This window comes from Netta rufina (genome assembly GCF_964035555.1).
Source record: "Netta rufina genome assembly, chromosome: 12".
In the NCBI taxonomy this organism is placed as follows: domain Eukaryota; kingdom Metazoa; phylum Chordata; class Aves; order Anseriformes; family Anatidae; genus Netta; species Netta rufina.
The window spans coordinates 20,508,280-20,526,567 of NC_140135.1; the positions used below are offsets into that span (position 1 = coordinate 20,508,280).

Genomic DNA, 18,288 nt, shown 5'->3' on the forward strand with positions numbered 1-18,288 from the left:
CCACCCAGGAGCCGTGGGGACACCTCCTGTGGCAGCTCCAGGCTGTGTCCGGGTCCCCAGAGCCACACACCACCGACACAGGTGTGCTCGTGGTGACATCTCCGTGTCCCTGTGCCACCTGGTGGTGACAGTCCCTGGGGACACAGGGCTGTGGCCATGTCCTGCTCACAGTGAACTCAAAGCGAGTTCTGCAAACCAGACTTTTACTGCTTTTTTTTGGCTCCAGGGGGCTGATTTCTTTCCATCTGTAGGAACACGTCCGGGCTGCTGCCCAGCCTTAGCTGTTGCTCCAGAGGTAGAGCTGCTGCCCTGCTCCTAGCCGTGCCTGGCAGAATAATAAATGATATTAATATTTTTTTCCTATTTGCATATCTGTGCAACCCCTCACACCTAACGATGCAGCAGCCCGGCTTCCCCCGATGCTGCCCTGATGGAGGATGCGCTCCACCGCAGCCGGGGCCAAAGGCAGCTGCAGGAGAGCAGCCCTCGATTGCTCCCGGAGGGGATGGATGAGGCTCGCACATCTGTGCAGACGTGGGAGCAGCCTCCGACCTCTGGCTGAACCTGCACGGCCCCGGCCCCCAGCCAGCACCTCCCGGGGAACCCCAGCCCTCGCCCCGGCCACCGGGCACGGGCCCACGTAGCAGGCACGGTGGTGAAATCAGCTGAAAGTCCCTGATCGGAAGCAAGGGACTTCTGCAGAGAATCCCTGGGCACTTACATCCCGACCCCATGAACTCCCCGTGCTGAAGAAAACTCGGCACCTGAGGTCTCAGCAGTGGGGTGTGCGGGTGCTCGGGAGCCGAGCTACAAGGCCACCCTAAGCCACGAACCCAAACCCAGAACAAAGCACCTTTTGTTTCCTCCTCCTCCTCGTGCTGCCTCTCATTTGGGGCATCATTCCAGGTGCCCTGCTCCCACGGAGGGCGATCCCCGAGCCGGGGCAGCAGCAGCCCTGGGCCGAGCTCCTCCGCACCCCCCAGCTGCCAGGCCGATAGTGCTGAGCACGGAGGAACAGCCAGAGGTCAGGAAAAAGCTTTATTTGCAAAGAAAATATTGACAATTTACATAAACTTACATCCTAATTTATATACATTATGTATATTTTATATACAGATAGTGTCTTGAATAAAGATGTCGAAGCACAAAACAGCATCAGGATATCTCTGTGCAGCTCAGACAGGTAACGGGCTCGGAGCTGGGTGTCTGTTCCCACAGCTCCTCTCCCATTACGCTTTTACTGGGGAGGTTGAGGAGAGGCTTCCTCCTACACCTGGACGTGATGCAGGCAGACATCAGGGGGGGATCGGGCTTGCAAATGGGTGCAGCAACCAAACAGCTGCGCCTGGACAGGGGACAGTGTCTGGTCCGTGGGCCAGAGACATGGAACAAACCCGAGCAGCCGGCCCCGAGGAGGCTCAGCTCGCAGCCGGGGGCTGGCTGTGGCCAGCTGCCTTTTTGCTCCCGAGCTCTGAGCTGACACCCCCGGGAGCGTGCTGCTTGCAGCATGTCCGGATTTCACAGAGCCACAGCAGATGCACACCTGGGAGCAGCTCCCACACGAACATCTGCCCCGTACCGTCGCAGACCGGGAGACGCAGCCTCTCCTCCGCTTTCCCCAAATGCCCACGCCGGGACTTTTGGGGACAGTGAAGGGGGGCTCACGGCAGGCACACAGTAAGTCAGAGGGCCACGAGAGAGTGAGCGCCTTCACAGGGCTCTCTGCCCCCCTGATTGCCAGACGAGGGGCTGCCCTAGCGGATGGAAGAAGGCCCAAGCGAATGTAGTTTGCTCATCTCTCTCCAAACACAGCCCAGGCGCCCTTTTCTCAGCACCAAGTGCTGGAAGGACACTGCCGAGTCCCCTGACGGGCTGGCAGGGGGCAGCAGTAAGCCCACAACTGCTTACCTGGGCGAGAAAGGCGCTGGAGGAAAGCACAGCCAGGTTTTTGTGGGCAGGGAGCCGTGCCCGAACGCCTTTGCTGGAGAGAATCCTTCCTTCCACAGGTGAACACAAGAAGACACGAGCAGAGCCGGCTTCCCTACGGATTGTCTCTGCATAGAGGGTCTCGGGGAGGGGGGGAGAAGGGTTTTGAATGAATTAAATACCAATCAGCTGCTTGCTACATTTCTGCAAGTGGAGTCCAGCCAAGCACGGAGCAGCAGAGCTAAGGCACGGAGGTGAGAGCGAGCTAGTGCTGCCGAGGGGAAGCCAGCAGCGACTGCTGGGGGGACTGCAGCGCTGCGCCACCGTCTCCAGCACGCCGATGTCGGTCTGTCCGTGAGGAGCTTCCTGCTCAGCCAGCCTAGGGACGGACACACATCGGAATGAGGAGACGTGAGAGGGAAAGGCTGGAGCGAGGCCCTGTTCCTGCTGGAGGTGGTTGGACTCTTCCACGCGCATCCTCCTCAAGCTCTTTTGTGCTGCTTCCAGCCCTTCCTGGCTCCGCCAACGGAAACCTGCAGAGGCACCGAGGCCGGTGGCGCAGAGAAGTGTCGTACAGAAGAAGCTATGCTACAGCCTAGGCAACCTGCACTGCAATACTTCATCAACGAGAACTTGTTGCTGGGTGGCCCAAGGGTTTCAAGTATAAAACACCCCCGGGGCTGCCGCAGGGCCGGCGATGCGGCGAGCGCTCGGAGCAGCGGTGAAGGTGGCTCTTGGCACGAAGGCCACCCGAAGCCAGGCGCTCCCCGGTCTCTGAGCCCACGTCGTGGCGCTCAGGCTGTGGTGTAAGACCAGAAGCAGCCCCTAAAACCTTCCGCTGCTCGCGAGGAGGGAGGCAGGAATCGCTTCCCCGTGCCCCCCTCCCCGCTGCCCTGTGCACATGCCAAGGGGGAGCTCGGCGGCGCTGCCTGGGGTTTTCGCAGCAACAGGGGATTCTCCCTTTGCCTCCTCCTGCTCGCAGCCATCCTCAGAAGCGAATCACAGATCCTGCCAGTGGGGGACGAAGAATGCAAACTGCATCCATCGTGCTGTCCCGAGCCTTTTCATTATTTATGCTTGCCCCAAAGTCTTGCTGTTCAGACTGTATTCTACAGCAATTCTGTTAATGATTTGCTTAATGTTCTCACTATACACAGTTGTCCTGATTCATTCTTGTCAGAGGAACATGTCCTTCTTAATCCATTTTAAAGGAAATAAACCACAAAGACTAGTTAAGTGCCCCTAAGGCTCTTGCTCGTCCAACATGTTAAGGCTAGAAAGGAGGAGAACATATTGAAAAAGAAATAGCAGGCAATTTTTCATGCAGCTATTTTATAAACTGCACGCCTCCTGTGAATAGCGAGGCCGAAGCCAAAGCCGGGTGCCCCCAAGAAATATTTATCTCCCAATAACTGCAATAGTTGGCAAGTGAGATCACTCGCTACGGATCGGGAAAAGCGGTGGAGCTGAGAATGCCCCGGCCAGGGCGGCCGCACCGATGGCAACCCCACACCCTGCAGGTGAGCTCTGCTGCTGGCCAGGAGCTGAGCTGTATCACCCAAGGCATCGGTTTGGGACTTGCTCCCAGCCCTGCTATTCCTTTTGGCCATAGAGGCTGAAATTTTGCTGCCCTCTTGGCTTAATGAAATGTGCTCTGAGAAGCAACCCGGCTGCACCACCGAGCAAACGCCACCTCCAAACCCGAACCGAGGCACGGCACGAAGAGCAGCCAGCGGCCCAGCCCCGCGCCCAGCCCAAGCACATCTTATAGCTTTAGATCTCACCAGTTGAGGGGAGGTAACGGGAGAGAGTTGCTCAAGAAGCCAAAAGAAACAATAGCGTCCCAGCTACCCTATTAGTCACCAGAAATCGAGTTATGACTAGACTCAGCAGGGCTCAGAGAAAAGAAAAAGTGGTGACTTCATGCTGGACCAGACTTCTTAAATACACATTTTTGCTCGAGACTCCATCACCACTTATTAGAGCATTTTAGGTAGAAGAGTGCCAAAAGGAAAAGGGTGTGGGGAGGAAGGATAAAAACCACATCTAAGAGCAGGGCAGTTGCTATTAAAACAGAAAAAAAAAAAAAAAAAACCCTTTCCTGTTTGAATATTTTATTCTTAAACATGACAAACTTCTTCAGAGTGTTTTCACAAGTACTTGTGTCTGCTCTACATGGCTCTGTGAAGCCTGTAGAAATGTGTTCTGGTTTGCAACACATTAATTAAAAAGACAAAAAAAAAAAAAAAAAAAAAAAACAAAAAACCAAACCAAAACAAAAACACAAATTGCTGTAACAGCAGCAGTACTTTAAGGCAGCCCCCGTTAGGGCAGTGTACACCTCTGGGGCAATGGCAGGAGCTGAAAGTAGCAGAGGCTCTGGAACCGGGATCATCTTTATCTTTGGGACTTTGCAGTTTCTGGAATGTAGAGGCAGCTTTCTCTGTGCTAAGCCTGCTCTGTTAAGTGTTTAGCTTCCTCTCAGACACACCGCTTTTGCAGCCTGCTTGCAAGCTCTTCGCCTTCCTCTCTCACGCTCCTGAGGATGAATGTAAACGCCACTGACTCTGTCCTATTCGCCTCCCTTCGCACCATGCTGCCCTCCCAGTTGGAACTGGGAAGGCAGCAAAGCAGAAACCCCATTTCTTGCTCTCGTTAGCGGGCAGAAGCAGGAGTGAAGCCTAGGCAGGACCACTCTGACCGACGTCTGTCCTCTCCTGCTACTGCCTGGGATGCTCTTGCTAGTGCAACATAGAAGCAGAGACCCACATCACTCTCAACAAGCCTCATGTGAAGATCACAGAGCAGAATATCAGTGCAGTAATACTGGAAATACTGAGACAAGGCAGACACAACAGCCTTTCTTCCTCACAACGCTTTTTCAGCTAGCTTTTTGATCCAAGTCTCCATGCGAGTCACAGAAGACATTGTGCTTCCTGCATTCACATATAGGAATAAATAGCTCTGGATCAGTTTTCTTTATGGCCGGATTACAGAACCCCCTGAAATACTGATACGCTTATGAACAGCAGCACTGTGCAGTTCTGTGAGTATCCTTGGATATGCCAAGTTCATCTAGGATGCTGGTGCATCTCCTAGGCGTATAGCCCCAAAGAAAGTTGTGTGCTTGCTCATGTTGATGGAGATGTCAGCATGGACCATTTTCACAGCAATCTTCTGCCTGGCTTTGAGGAGGCAGACCCCAGCTGTATAGCAGGTATTGAAGTTGGTCTTGCCGGTCTCAATACTCCGAGTGCATTGCAGAAAGGGTTTCTCATCCACCACCACCTCATAGCTGGCAAAATCTGTGAAGTTTATGTAGTATACCTGATGTGAAGCAGGAAGAAGAAAGACTGTTAGGCAGTGTATTTGTGCACCAGGAAGAAGCCCACATTCCTCTCAAGGCATACGTGTGGTCCCTCTGCTAACGATCCCTTCCTTGGCCCCTGGCCACCCATGCTCACAGGAGGTTGGCTCGTTCAGGCAGAAAGACCCTCAAGCCAACAAAACGTAAGGAAACTTCGTATTTCACTTCACACTAATAGTACAAGCATGCAAGCATCTGCAAATCCAAGTATCTTTATGGCCCAGCTAGGAATCCTCTCGTTAGCCCCTGCTCATTAAAGGAAACATTACAAACCTGTGCAGGCTGAGTTACCACGACCTGAGAACAAACCTATCTGCTACAAACAGCTTTTCATCCAACAAACAGACAAAGATTTTAACTGAAGTCCTCTGTCACTTACCTGGCAAGTCCTGCTTTCTGGATCCCATGAGCCTCCTTTAGTGTTGACATCAAAATGCCCTAAGATGACTGGGAGCTGCCTTCTTTGTAACTGGACTTGAGGCGCTTTCAAAGGCATAAGCTATTACAGGGAAGACACTCTCCCAGCCTCCGCAGCTTGGAGGGGGATGACCTTAGGGTATCTGTACTGATTTAACTCCTGGATTGAGTGGCTAAGTCCCCATGACTGTGACTTGCTCAGTTCCTTAACCATCTCCCACGTGCTGCTTCTGAAGAACTGCAAGATGCCTGAGAGAGACCCGCACAAGGAGCAGTCTGTCCCAGGGAGCCGCTTCTTCCTGAAGGAAACTATTCCTTTTTGGATGCATCTGCTAATTCTTCTTAGCCTATCTGCTGTGACCACAGAAGCTAAATGAGGCCGAGTCCCCTTTTTTCTCCTCGATGGGCTACAAATGACAAAAGCTTCAGAGGCCCAGCGTTATGGCCAGCAATCAGCATGAAGCACTAGGGGAACAATTCTATTTCAGCCCATGTAGTTATTTTTCCTGCCCCCATCCAAGCCAATGCACAAGCAGCTCCATGGAAGAGCCCTGCCTCACCTGGCATCCACAGCCCATTTTATCACTCCTGGTACAGTCAGTGGGCCTGCTAGCTGCATATAGGCAAATCCTGATCAGGAGATTGGAGGGGCTAAGATCTGTGCCAGAACTGGACAGATTTCCAGCCTGCAGGTGACCGGACACCCTGCCTGCTCTGGAAGGCTGGGCAGAGCGTGGCAGCTCACACCCCTGCAGCTTAGAAGCTGCTCAGAAACTTGCAGGAGACTGGGAGCACTGTGCTAAATGACAGTACGCCTCCTGCATTTATTTTTTTTCTGAATGAGGAAAGGAAATTACGTTTTACCTCCTGTATCCTAAATCCTAATATGAATTATTTTGTTCAGTACTTTCTACCTAGGCAGCTCTGCACATCCATCGCTGGTGCCAGCTAAAGCAGCAGCTGAGCCATCCTGCTGCACCACAAGGCTGCTGGCACATCGTGTCCCTCTGACGCTACACGAAGAACGTGGAGGCAAAATGGAATTACCTGGGCTGGAGGTTGGCCAGGCCACCCGGGCTGGGAGTCCTACGCTTACAGAGAGCGACACGGTTTCTCAATGATCACAAGTTGTCGGGGTTTTGGTATTACATCCCTCTTAAAGCGCAGAGCCCAGCTTCCTGCTGGGACTCTTGCTCTGCAATACGGTTTAGATTTGCTGCTGACTGCCTGCGCAGGCAGGATGGTGGGGGAACAAGTCATCGGTGGCATATGGGATTTGGTGGGGCGCCTGCGCGCGTGTCGCAGTAACTAATCTCTTGCAGCTGGTGTCATGGCGAGACGTCTGACCTCGCACTTCCAAACTCTAACTTCTTCCTCCGACACACATCTCCTAGAGCATGAAGTGGTTAAAGGTACATACAAGTTCTTGGCATTTGCTAGTTGTCTGGAGCCCTCTCGTGGTTCATGCAAGGCTTCCATTGGAACACAAGAATAGGAGTTAGGCCTAGGACCGTACTCACTTCTACCTGACTATAGATGAAGTATGTGCCGTCCACCAGTACCTCCAGCTCCCCACTGCGGGCATGCAGCTTAAACACCTTGGGGTTCATAGTGATGCGAGACCAGTCATTGAGGACTCCACCTGAAAGATCTCAGTATGAGAAAACGGCAGTCACTCAGTACCCGTCAGGATGAAAAGCGCGGGAGCACAGAAATACAGTGACATTGCAAGCTTTCATACACAACGACACAGACCCACGTTCAAAAGTCAAGTAACTTGGCGAGAAAACCCCAGAATTAAGGGCTGTGCTGTGCTAGTTTTGACTCCTTCCCATGGCGCTAGCTCTGATTACACCAGCACTTGCTGCTGTCTGAATGGGACACCCACATCATGCAGCGTGCAGGATGAGCGATTTCCATCTCTGCTTATCCTTGTCAGGAGCAGCTCTTCTCAGCCCTGAATCAGCACCTGGCCTTTTGTACTACACTGCATTCATCCCCAGCATCAGATGCGGACGAGCTCATCTTCTCCCAAGGCTAAGGTGAGCCTATTATCGTACCTGAGTGTTTCCCAGCCCTGACAAAATGTTCTCATCAGGACTACGTGCTGTCATCCCCACTGCACAGCAAGGACACTGGCACATGGAAAGCCGTGCCAGTACTTTAATGTATTTGCTGTGTTTTCCAAACTCATCTCCGAGGCCAGGGGCTGGTTTTTGACACTCTGCATGCTCAGCCACAGAGCACAAACAGCTTCTGGTAGCTGTGGTTACAGCAGCCCTTCTGCAGCCCAGACCCCAGGCGCCTCTCGAGGTTTTGGCCCTTTGCTGCTGGTGACTTCCCTGGTATCGTGGAAGAAACTCTGCAGAAGGGAAGCATCAGAATCCAGCTCTCCAGGCAAGATTCCCAACTGACATTACCCAGCCAGAAGACTATTAAATCTCCTCGACTTCCCTTCTCTTTATTCATTCCCCTCCCCACACCTCTCTACCCAGTTTCCACACTAAACAAAGCAAAACTTGCACAGTGTGCTGCAGACGGGAGCTTCCTTGAGGATGACAGCAAGGCCGGGATGAGAACAATGATTCCTGTCCTTATGGGAATTGGACTAAATGTGGCAAATCCGCCTGCCCCACTCAGTGCTGCTGAGCACGAAGACACAGCCTTCACCTTCATTTTAAGCCCTAGGATCTTCCCTAGAAGAAAACCGGTCCTTGCAGCAAAATAAATCAAAGTATAATGGAAAAAATGGTGTGCAACTATGGCCTGAAATAGTCTCTCAGGACATGCATGTGCACGGAGGCCAATTTAGGGTAGCACGATGGATTTTAATTCTGATATTCCTTGACTTCAACATTCTTGACTTTGTAACTGGCATTGTTTTAACGACTGCTTTGTGATTGCATTTCCTAGATTTTAAAAAAAGTCAAACCAACAATGAGGCATGATATGGCACCACGGCACACCACATGGACCTATACTGGGGTCCTCAGCACAGTTAGGGGTTTACAGACCGACCACCCAGGCCCGTGGGATAACCGCCACCAGCGGACCTCTGTTCCCTGCATGGGCACGTCCCAAGGCCACGCTGCTACGTGCCGAGGACAGCACCAAGTCTGTAGGTTTTATCAAACGCAACTCTCTTTCCTCCCAGTCTTCGTCTGCGTTTCTGCTCCCTGCCCCTAGCTGCAAGCCCGGCAGGCTGCGGCTTCTGCTGACTGTCAGCTGGACAGCATTAATGCCTGAGCGCCCAGGGAAGGCAGGCTCGGAGCTGGGGATTGTTCCCGAGCAGCAGGGAAGGACAGTTACAGGGTAATTCCCACTCTTAGAGAGTAGCGTACACTCTGTAAACATACACGCTTCCCATTAATAACGGGATAATTACTTTCTGCACATAAGCAAAACAGCATCTTTTCCCTCGTGCTGTTGTTAGAAACGGCCGATTTCCTTTTTTTTTTTTTTTTTTTGTTTTTGTTTTTGGGAGCTTTCCCCCGCCCTGCCGTAGCATTCAGCTGGAAGGACGCTTCCCTAACCGTGAGAAATGTCGGCTCATGCCTGGTGGAAGAGATAAACCGAGCCTTTCAACGGGAAACCTGGCCAGCCCTCAGCGTCCCAGGCGCGGTGCGGGATTTGGTGAGCACGGGTCCTGCAGCCCTGTCCCCAGGGCTCCCCGGGGTCTGGGCAGGGGACGAGCCAGCTCCCCTCCAGCACAGCGAGACATCGCCAGCCGAGAGACAGCGGCTAATGAATGAGACCCAGCTGTTGGCAAGAGGAGCAGAAACCCGAGCAGAAATCAGAGAGGGATTCGGGGAGGAAGGAGGAGAGCAGAGAACTGCTGGTGGATGTGGGATGGCTCGGCAGGAGCTGGGCTGGGTTACAGATGATGGGGGGGATGCTCAGGGGGCCGGGGAGCTGCAGGGTGTGCTTGCCTGCAGCGGGGCAAGGCAGGAGGAGCTCGCAGCTGTGTGTGTCTCTGTGTCCCCGCAGCTCCCTCTGGAGCTGCGCTTTCCCCTGAAATATATTCTTGGGGAAATGGGGAAAAACGCAGGCTAATGGGGTTTCGACAGGAAAAGGATATACTGCTGGCTTAAAATAGAAAACAAAACCAACAAAATGGACTGGGAAAGAAGGCTGGCCGGTCAAGGGGCTGAGGAAAAATGATTTCACAACAGGTGGGAGGAGGCACACTGTACCTGGGGGCCAAGGGGAAGCGAGACCCAGTGGGGCTGGAGTTCTGGGAGAACAGAGACAAACTGGGAGGTCTGAGCACAAAAGAAATGGGGACGGACACTGAGCAGAAAGCTCCTCTGCAGTGTCTGGGCACTGGGAGTCAGGCTGTCACGGTCAGCAATCGATGCCCCCTGTCACAGGGTGCTCCTAGATCCAGGTACGTGCCTGGGGCTGCAGGGCAGGTTCAGTAAGTGCCAATATCATGAGATCCTTACCATTCTTCACTTGGATTGCTGAGCCTTGGCCTTGAAGGTGGACCACAGCTGGCTGCAAAGAGATTACAGGGGTTTAAAGGGGGTCAGAAACACTGCGTCATCTTACAGTAACCTGACATGGCTTCACGGCTTTGCTGACTGGTACATGACAGCACTCTGAGATCGTTACTGCTTTTCATAAACAAACAAACACAAAAAAGAAGATGGGAGCAGCTGAGAACAACATGCTCAAGTACTGGACAAGAAGTGAGAAGCCCAAGCCAGATTAACACGGCTTGCTCTTGAGCAATGAGAAAAGAGAGCTCAGTCGGTCATTTTGTGGAGCTGTGATTTAGCACAGAGGGGAAGGGGTGGGTTCTGCATGTCGACAAACAACCGGTAACTTGAAAGAAAATCAACCAACCTGGATGTCTCTGGAGCCTGCCTTGTCTGTGGCACCTGCAAAACGCAATTTCACATCATTGCAGAGTTATGCTTGAAGGAGCTGCAGTAAATATTCCTCTAAAGAAAACTCCTCGTACCCCATAACAAACATTAAAGACCCGTTTATAGCAGGAGGAGGATGTTAACAGCTATCCGGGGTACGGCTTCATGTTAGAAAGTATGCAAGCAAGGAAAAGCCTCATCCCACTTCTTTCTTATTTCATTCCTGCATTTCTGCCTAGCATCATCACAATGCCCCAACGTTATTCAACCAGTTTCCACTAGAAGGAAAAATTGCACAACCCTTTTGCTGATCAGTAGTGGTAATGAAGACTCTTGGCTGCAAAGATTACAAGTCTGACTCGGCAGTAACGCAGGTCATTCACTGCATTCAAGCTCCATGCTGAAATCTCTTTTCTCCGAGAGCCAAATCTCTGTTAAAGAGGAGATGCTTGTGGGCAGCACTCTCGAGTGCTAAGGACCTCATGCTGCTGCTGGCCTGTGCTTCAGCAATTTCTGAGACATAAACTGAAAAGTCAACTGAGTTTTCCTTTGAGAGCCATGCAAGCCATAGGGTGACAGCCCTGATTTCTCTGAAGAAGCATTTTTTAAGACCAGACTGTTCATGTGCGTAGCACAAACAACAGCGATGTGAGCTTCCACTAACATGCGTTTTAAAGAGTAATTACAGCCAGGGATTTTTACAAAATAACTGGCACAAGACTCCACGGAGGAATAATATCATGCACAAAGCAAAACACAACCAAGGACTGCAGGAGAAAAACGTATTTTCATCTGACTTGTATGGCAAACCCCGTCTGACTTGGTTTCTTGTGCTCCTGGAATGTTTTGGTGCCCGTGTTAAGCAGCACCCTCCCCGGTCCGGATGCAGAAATGGGGTTTGTGTTAGGAATGGAGGCAGAGGGGGCACCCTGCCATGGGGATGAGCGGTTACCTGAGGGGCCCTGCAGCCCAGGGGGTCCCTGAGGGCCTGGCGGGCCAGGGGGTCCGGGGGGTCCCATGACAGTGGTGCCGGGAATCCCGGGGATGCCAGGAATGCCGGGGGGGCCCTGGGGGCCAGGAGGGCCGGGTGGCCCCTGGGGTCCGTTGGGCCCTGGAGGACCGGCCTTCTTACCTGAAAACAAAAAAAACAAAACAAGGCCAAACGTCAGCGTTTCCCACTTCAGCCCCAACAAGGAGGAGCACCCGGCCGGATGGGCCACAGAGGCAACCCTGGAAACATTCTGCAATTTCTTGCTTTTACAACGAAAATAGAGTTTTGAGGTAGAACAGCTGCAACCTTTCTCACCTGCTGTACGCGTGTGCCTTCACAGCTAAATCTTTACCAGCAGCAGCAGCCTGCAGGGACGTGACCGGGCGCCACCAAATCTCCTGGCCCAGGGACTCCTCCAGAGGGCAGTTCGGAGCCGAGCTGCAGCTCCCACTCTCACCCCTTCCCTCCCCACAGCATCCCGGCGCTGAACACTGCAGGAAGCACCGAGATGCTCAGTGCCTCAAAAAATCTCAGTGCCCAGTCTGGGCTTTGGCAGGGCTCGCTGAACCCCGAGGAGGGAAGCACCAAAGAGCTGCTGCGTTCCTTGAGCACCTTGCAGCAGGCACAAGGACAAAGGACGGGGAAAGAAAGTGCAGCGATGCAAGGAGACTGCAAGGAGACGCAAAGACTCTGATCAGGCACGCACGCAGTGGACCGAAGTAAGGTCTGCAGGGAAAACCTGACCTGTGATTTCCTGATTTTCCAGATCCCTGTGAGAAACTGTGGTCTTTTGACGTAGTTTTTGGAGTGCGATTTTCTAACAGCTTTGATGCCAAAGAGCTTTACTAACATGGCAAAGCCATTTCATCAACTGCTGCAACAAAGTCTGCTACAGCACAGAACGAAACCATTTTTTAGACAACAGCGAGGATAGAAAATTAAGATTATGGGTATGGTTTCTGCATACAGTTATGTACTTGTTTCTCTACTAACTATGCGTCGCTGTGGTGGGACAAAACCACAAGAAATGAACTTTGTGCAGAACTGGAAGGATCCAATCTGCTGCACCGTGGCCACCAGCCATAGTCAAGGGTCAGCCGTGCTGCCCAGTCGCAGTGTGCCACACGGTCCCTTCCCGTGTCACCTGCCCCAGCACCCAGCTGCTTCTTTCAGCACTGCCACGGGGCCGAGACTCAATCAGCTGCACAGGATCGACCTCCAGCCCTGCTTTTTGTTTCTAGGTGTAAAGGAAGCAGAATGCTGTCGGGTGCTTTGTTTAAAGTAGAAAGCTACTTCAAGCTAAATACTCCTAATTAAAATAATATTGCGGTAACACTGGTATCCTACAAAAACAGGGCAAAGGCTTAAGGGGACAAATTGTTACCTGCAGCGGTTTTGCCCAGATTAGCAGAGGTGCCTTCGAATCTGAGCTGGCCCCAAGCCAGGCTGCCTCTAATCCAGCAATTCTCCGCCTCCTCCTCAGGATAATGACAGGTCTTGGAAATCCTCAGCTTGAATCCAATCCCTTACCTATTTCCCCTGCAGCACACTTAATGAATTCTTTTCATCCACGCCCCCTTCCATCTAGACAATCCCAACGCAGGATCACAGGCACTAAGGCAGGAATCCCGCGGCTGTCTCTCCTTGCTTTCCTTCCCAAGAGGGACACACATTACAGCTGTTTTAACTAATCTGTCTCAGAAATCTGGTCTGCGACTAAATTAGCTGCTAGTTTAGCAGTAAAACAATTGCACATAATTCTGAAGCCGCACAGGGACACTTATTTTTCTATGCATTCTTGCTCCTTCAAGTAATTTCAACTTCTTCTCTGTATTAATGCAATCCTGCCTGTTAAAGTCACAAGGCAAAAAATAGTTCTGGGAGCGGATAAAGCTTGATTCATCTTCCCACTGAGGGGACCATTCATGGCCGAGCTGTGGTGCAAAACAAGCCGTGCGCCAGGAAGCTGGGAAAGCCTGCAGATGCTTTTAGGAGGATATGTGGGGAATGAGATGCCATTGCTTCCTCTTTCTTTTCACTTTTTTTTTTTTAAGAGCCACTTATTGGGGCAGAATACGAGAAGTCCTCATCCCCAGGAGTCCTGTGCGCCGTAGGGTCTGTGCCGGGTGCTCCCATCAGGCAGGGGAAACCATCTCACAGCCAAAACCAGCTCTCAAAACCCAGCTCCTAGGAGCACTCAGTGTTTAACAACGAGCCTGAGCACAAAGTCGAAGCTTTGGGCCAGGCAGGCAGCACGTGGCTCTCGCACAGCACACGAGGCCTCGTGCAGAGCTGCCGTACTTCTTGGATCTGCAGAGGTTTGAGAACGTCCCGTGGCACTCCCCAGCTCCATGCAGCTCTCCTCCTTCACCCCCAAGCCAACTGAACCAGGCACCATCAGTATGCTTTCCTTAATTGTCATTTGCTAAACAATAAGCTCTAATTCTTTTTTAAAAAAAAGTGACAATACCATAAAACTGAAATATTTTATACAGCACTACAGCTGTATGTAATACAGCTCTACGAGATCCCTCAGCCATCCAAAACTGCTACGAACACCACAGGCACCATTTGTTATTAGTTCAGCTGACTGAGCGCGGGTTTAGGGTTTCAGAGTTTTGTTAGGACAAGCTTTCTGAACATAAAATTTTACGCTGCTTTGGAGGGTAAATACAAGTGAAGCTTCTGACTGCGGCCGGTCCCGACCTCTCAGCCATAAATTGCGAGGCCGCATGCGAGGAGCACCGAGGTGAGGCTGTGGGGTCGTAGCAGCACGTGCAGCCAGGTTTCTGCTGGAAGCCCCTGGGTAACAGCAGCAGCCGTGAGCGCCGTGTGGTTCAGAGACAGCACGTCTGGGGGAGCCCCTGAGTTGCACACAGCTGATGTCTTTCCTGCAACCTGCAGCAGGGGAGCGCGCACCGCGGGGTTCGAAACGCTCCCAGGAGTGTTTTGATCATTACAAGGAGCAAGAACAGGCAGTTGGATTCTGCTTCCCTAAAATCAGGGCTGTTACGTATTTTTGAGAGTAAGTCTGTAAAGCAACTCAGATCCTTTGGCTCGCTTAAGTTCCTGGTAGCAAACAAATATATTATGCCCATTAAATGTTCTCAAGGAGTCCCACACAAGAAGAGATGGCATCAGACACGCCACGAAACACAGGGCTGCGTGCTGAAAACCCGAGTCACAGAATCTCACCAGTGTGCATTTTACAAAATAATCAGTTATGTATTGCAAACAGCTTGAGGAACGTGGCAAGAAAGTCAGACAGGATACCTGCGGGCTGACCAACGCTCAGCATGGAAACAAGGCAACACTCATGAGTTTAATGCACAAGCAGAAGCTGCAGGGTATATTCACATTTCGGTTGGTGAGTTGGAAGTAGACACCAACCTGCAGCAAGATCCATGGCAGAAGAGAGAAGAAAACTAAAGCTGCTCCAGCAAAGATGGCTGTGCTACCAGCACGCAGCTCGCCATCGCTGGTACACGACAGCTCCACTATTTAATTACGGCACCTTTGGAATTACTCCTATACAGTGCAATTAACTTCCCTCAGCTCTTAAAGACGGCTTCAATAAATATCTGTAACCCCTCGCTGCTGCTGCTGGGGAATGCAATCCTGCCGTAGCAGTAAGGGCTTGTAGGAGCAGCACACAGCCTGTTTTATCAACACACGCTGCGTTAATCCTCGCTATTTGCTGAGGGCTGAACGCCTCATTGCTTTTCTCATTCGTATTGGTTAAAGAGAATTCATAGCTGGGGCAGTCTTACACAGGCACAGCAAGGGGCCATTGAAGTAAAATTAAATTAAAACTCAAACTTACCCTTTTTCTTGTTTTTAACTGAACTTGGACCTGCAAAGGAAAAAAAAAAAGAAAACTTGAGACTCAGTGATCATTTCATCTTACATAACCTCCCCCATCAACAACCACTTAGCAAGAAGGGTGTCGCTGCGATGCTGGAGCAAAATTGGTGACAAAACCAGTAAGACAAAGATGTAGAGTTTTCTGCTTCTCACCAGATATTTTATCCAGATTCCATCTTACTTCCAGCTCGGCTGCGATGCTGCTCAGATCTCTGCACAGAGATTTGATGTACATGGCCAGTGAAGTTGCCAATACCAGTACTGCACTCCAAGCTTTCTGACAGCAGAAACCCTCAGACTTAGCAGAACCCATTTCTGAATGTGACCCATACACAGCACGTTATTTGGTTATTTTTCAAGCAGACAATGGACGCATTTATAGCCCGTGCAGCAGCACACGCACTGTCCCCGTATTTCAGACACAGTGGACACCTGGCAGGGAGAGTCAGTCCCAAGGGCCCCTGAGGTGCCAGGACGGATCCCGTCGCAGCCACATCCAGGTCTGGCCATTCAGGGCCCTGAAAATTCCCCTGAACTCCACCTACACCTGCAGTTGGGAAGCTGCAAAACCAGCAGAGAGCAGGTTTGCTAAAACCACGCTGGCTTGAAGTCACACAGATTAAAATTTAAAATTGGCACATTGAACTTCCCGATGAGGACAAGTTAGAAGAAAGGTAACAGGGCTCAGAGCTCAGCTGAAAGCAGTAGCCCAAGTACTTGCAAGCAGTGTTGTTTAAAAAAAAATAAATATATGATTTAAAAAAGAAGCAAATAATTACTATAAACTGTTAATCAATGGGAATACAAACCTCCCTAGCAAGAAGTGGAAATATTTATAGGTAAGCTGAGAAACTACGTGGTATCTTGAGCAGAAGTTGAAGTGTGAAACATGTGCCACCGCTTCCTTGAAAATTAATCATGGATGGAAATAAACTGCAAGAATCCCCAAATACTCTCTCACAATTTGTCAGTCAAGTCCCAAAATGCACCAAAGACTGAACTCACCTGTAGCTAAAAGAAATGTGTACAATACTCTGATTTGCACCTCTTTTCCGGTTTCAACATAGATGTGAAAAGTTCAATTTTTAATTTCTGTTCAGGCCAATAGCTAATTAGACCCGGGAAGGCAAAAAAATAATGCCACAGCCACATCCAGCTCCAGTCCCTGGTGTGCTCGTACCTGCTGGGAAAGGGGCACCTGTACTGGGGACACAAGCATCCCAGCACCGAGCGCTCAGCAAACCCAGCTGTGGGTGAAGGAACTGCATAACTTCTAGGAATGGACGGCAGCGAGGCTGCTTCGAGTCAGCAGTGGTAGGGAAAGCCAAACTGCAAACAAGCACAGAAGTGCCATGTTCCCATAAGCAGGGGACAGATGAGAGAAGGACCAGAGAAGTACCCAGTAACCTCATTCCTGCCTTTCCAGCAGCAATATTCGATTATGATGTTGGATCATGGGAAATTTATGCTATTACCTAATTTATTACCTCTACTAATTTACTGTTTGTTATTATTTTTTTATTTTTTTACTGTTTGTTATTATTTTTTTATTTTTAAACTAATTCTTATGTTCGGAATATTAAGAATCATGAAGATAGAAACCCGTGTGTATAGAACCCCATACCAGTATCTTGCTGGGGAGAAACACTGAAGCCAACCATCAGGACCAACTGTACAATCTGTCATGTTTTGCAAACACTGATGGGTTTCTCTGCCCCTTCTGAGCTCTGAAACTTCCCGCGATGCAGAACTCGCCACGACCCCGCTGGCGATCCCTGCGGGCACCAGCTAGTTAATAACATTTTCAGTGAAACGAAAAAAACTGTCTGGGGACATCATTTAAAATAAAACAACGCAGCAAGCGAAATGCAAGTGCTGTGTATGTGTCTCTTCAGACCTTGGAGTCACGAGAGTTTATTTCATGTTATATATATCACACCATTAGCGCTATAACCAGAGTGAAAGTACAAATAGCTGCGGCGAGCCAAACACATTTGAAATGGATGGAACCAATTAGCTTCAAAGATGAATGGGAGGAATGAGAACCACATGTGATGTCAATGTTCACAGTCTATATTACAACACACGCATCTGTTCCAGGCACGGCAGAGAGAGATGTTACGGCTGTGCAAGTGAATCTTTCGACAAACACAAAAATACTTCTGACATGAAAAAACACAATATTATTAGACTTGGGAGCTTCTGAGTCTCGGGGGTTTGCATCTGTTCATCTCCCAATAGGAGGGGATGGATAATTTAATTGTAGAGAGAGCCACGAGGTTCATCCGATGCACCAGAAGACCGAATTTTCCTCATTTTTGCTCAAAATGGCAAACTTTTCGGAATTTATTCTAAAACGGTAACAAAGTCTCTCACTGAGGCTGGGAAGAAGAGCTCCACCAAAATATCAGATGTGTGTTCCCTTCCACACGCAAGGTGCCGAGGCACAGGACTTGAAAGACTCTAGATACTCGCTGGCCCAACACATGTGCAGAGGAAAAAAAAAAGTCCTGTCTGCTGTACTCTTTGGAGGCCACTCCCCAGTATTTAAACAATAAAGTCTGTTAAGTGCTGCGATACTTTAGGCATATCACCCTCTGGTTATCCGCTAATCGAGGGAGCAGGTTAATTACCGTACAAGTTAAGCAGGGTTTTGGCTGGAGCCTTGTCCCGCACCGCTACTCCCACCTCGCCCTCCCTGGTCTCAGAGCCTTGTACACGTTGGACTGGAGAGTAAATCGACCGGCCAGTTGCTCCCCAGTAGCTATTTTGCCTTATTTATGTAAATAACCTTTAGTTTGCTTTTCTGCAATTTTCTGACATCACCTCTGCTCCTCATGAGCTCCTTTCAC

At 50.5% G+C, this 18,288-nt stretch overlaps 1 protein-coding gene across 1 annotated transcript in view; it reads right to left on the reverse strand.

Moving 5' to 3' along the window:
* Window positions 1–4,309: 4,309 nt before the first annotated feature.
* Window positions 4,310–18,288, reverse strand: part of EDA (ectodysplasin A) — a gene marked incomplete at its 5' end in the record, with an annotated part of 70,688 nt that continues 56,709 nt past the window's right edge. Inside the window, 6 exons of the mRNA XM_084294289.1 lie at window positions 4,310–5,253; window positions 7,231–7,361; window positions 10,156–10,207; window positions 10,559–10,593; window positions 11,534–11,713; window positions 15,396–15,425. Of these exons, the coding sequence (XP_084150415.1) occupies window positions 5,002–5,253; window positions 7,231–7,361; window positions 10,156–10,207; window positions 10,559–10,593; window positions 11,534–11,713; window positions 15,396–15,425 (680 nt within the window). The 3' untranslated portion in view covers window positions 4,310–5,001. The remainder of the gene's footprint in view (window positions 5,254–7,230; window positions 7,362–10,155; window positions 10,208–10,558; window positions 10,594–11,533; window positions 11,714–15,395; window positions 15,426–18,288) is intronic.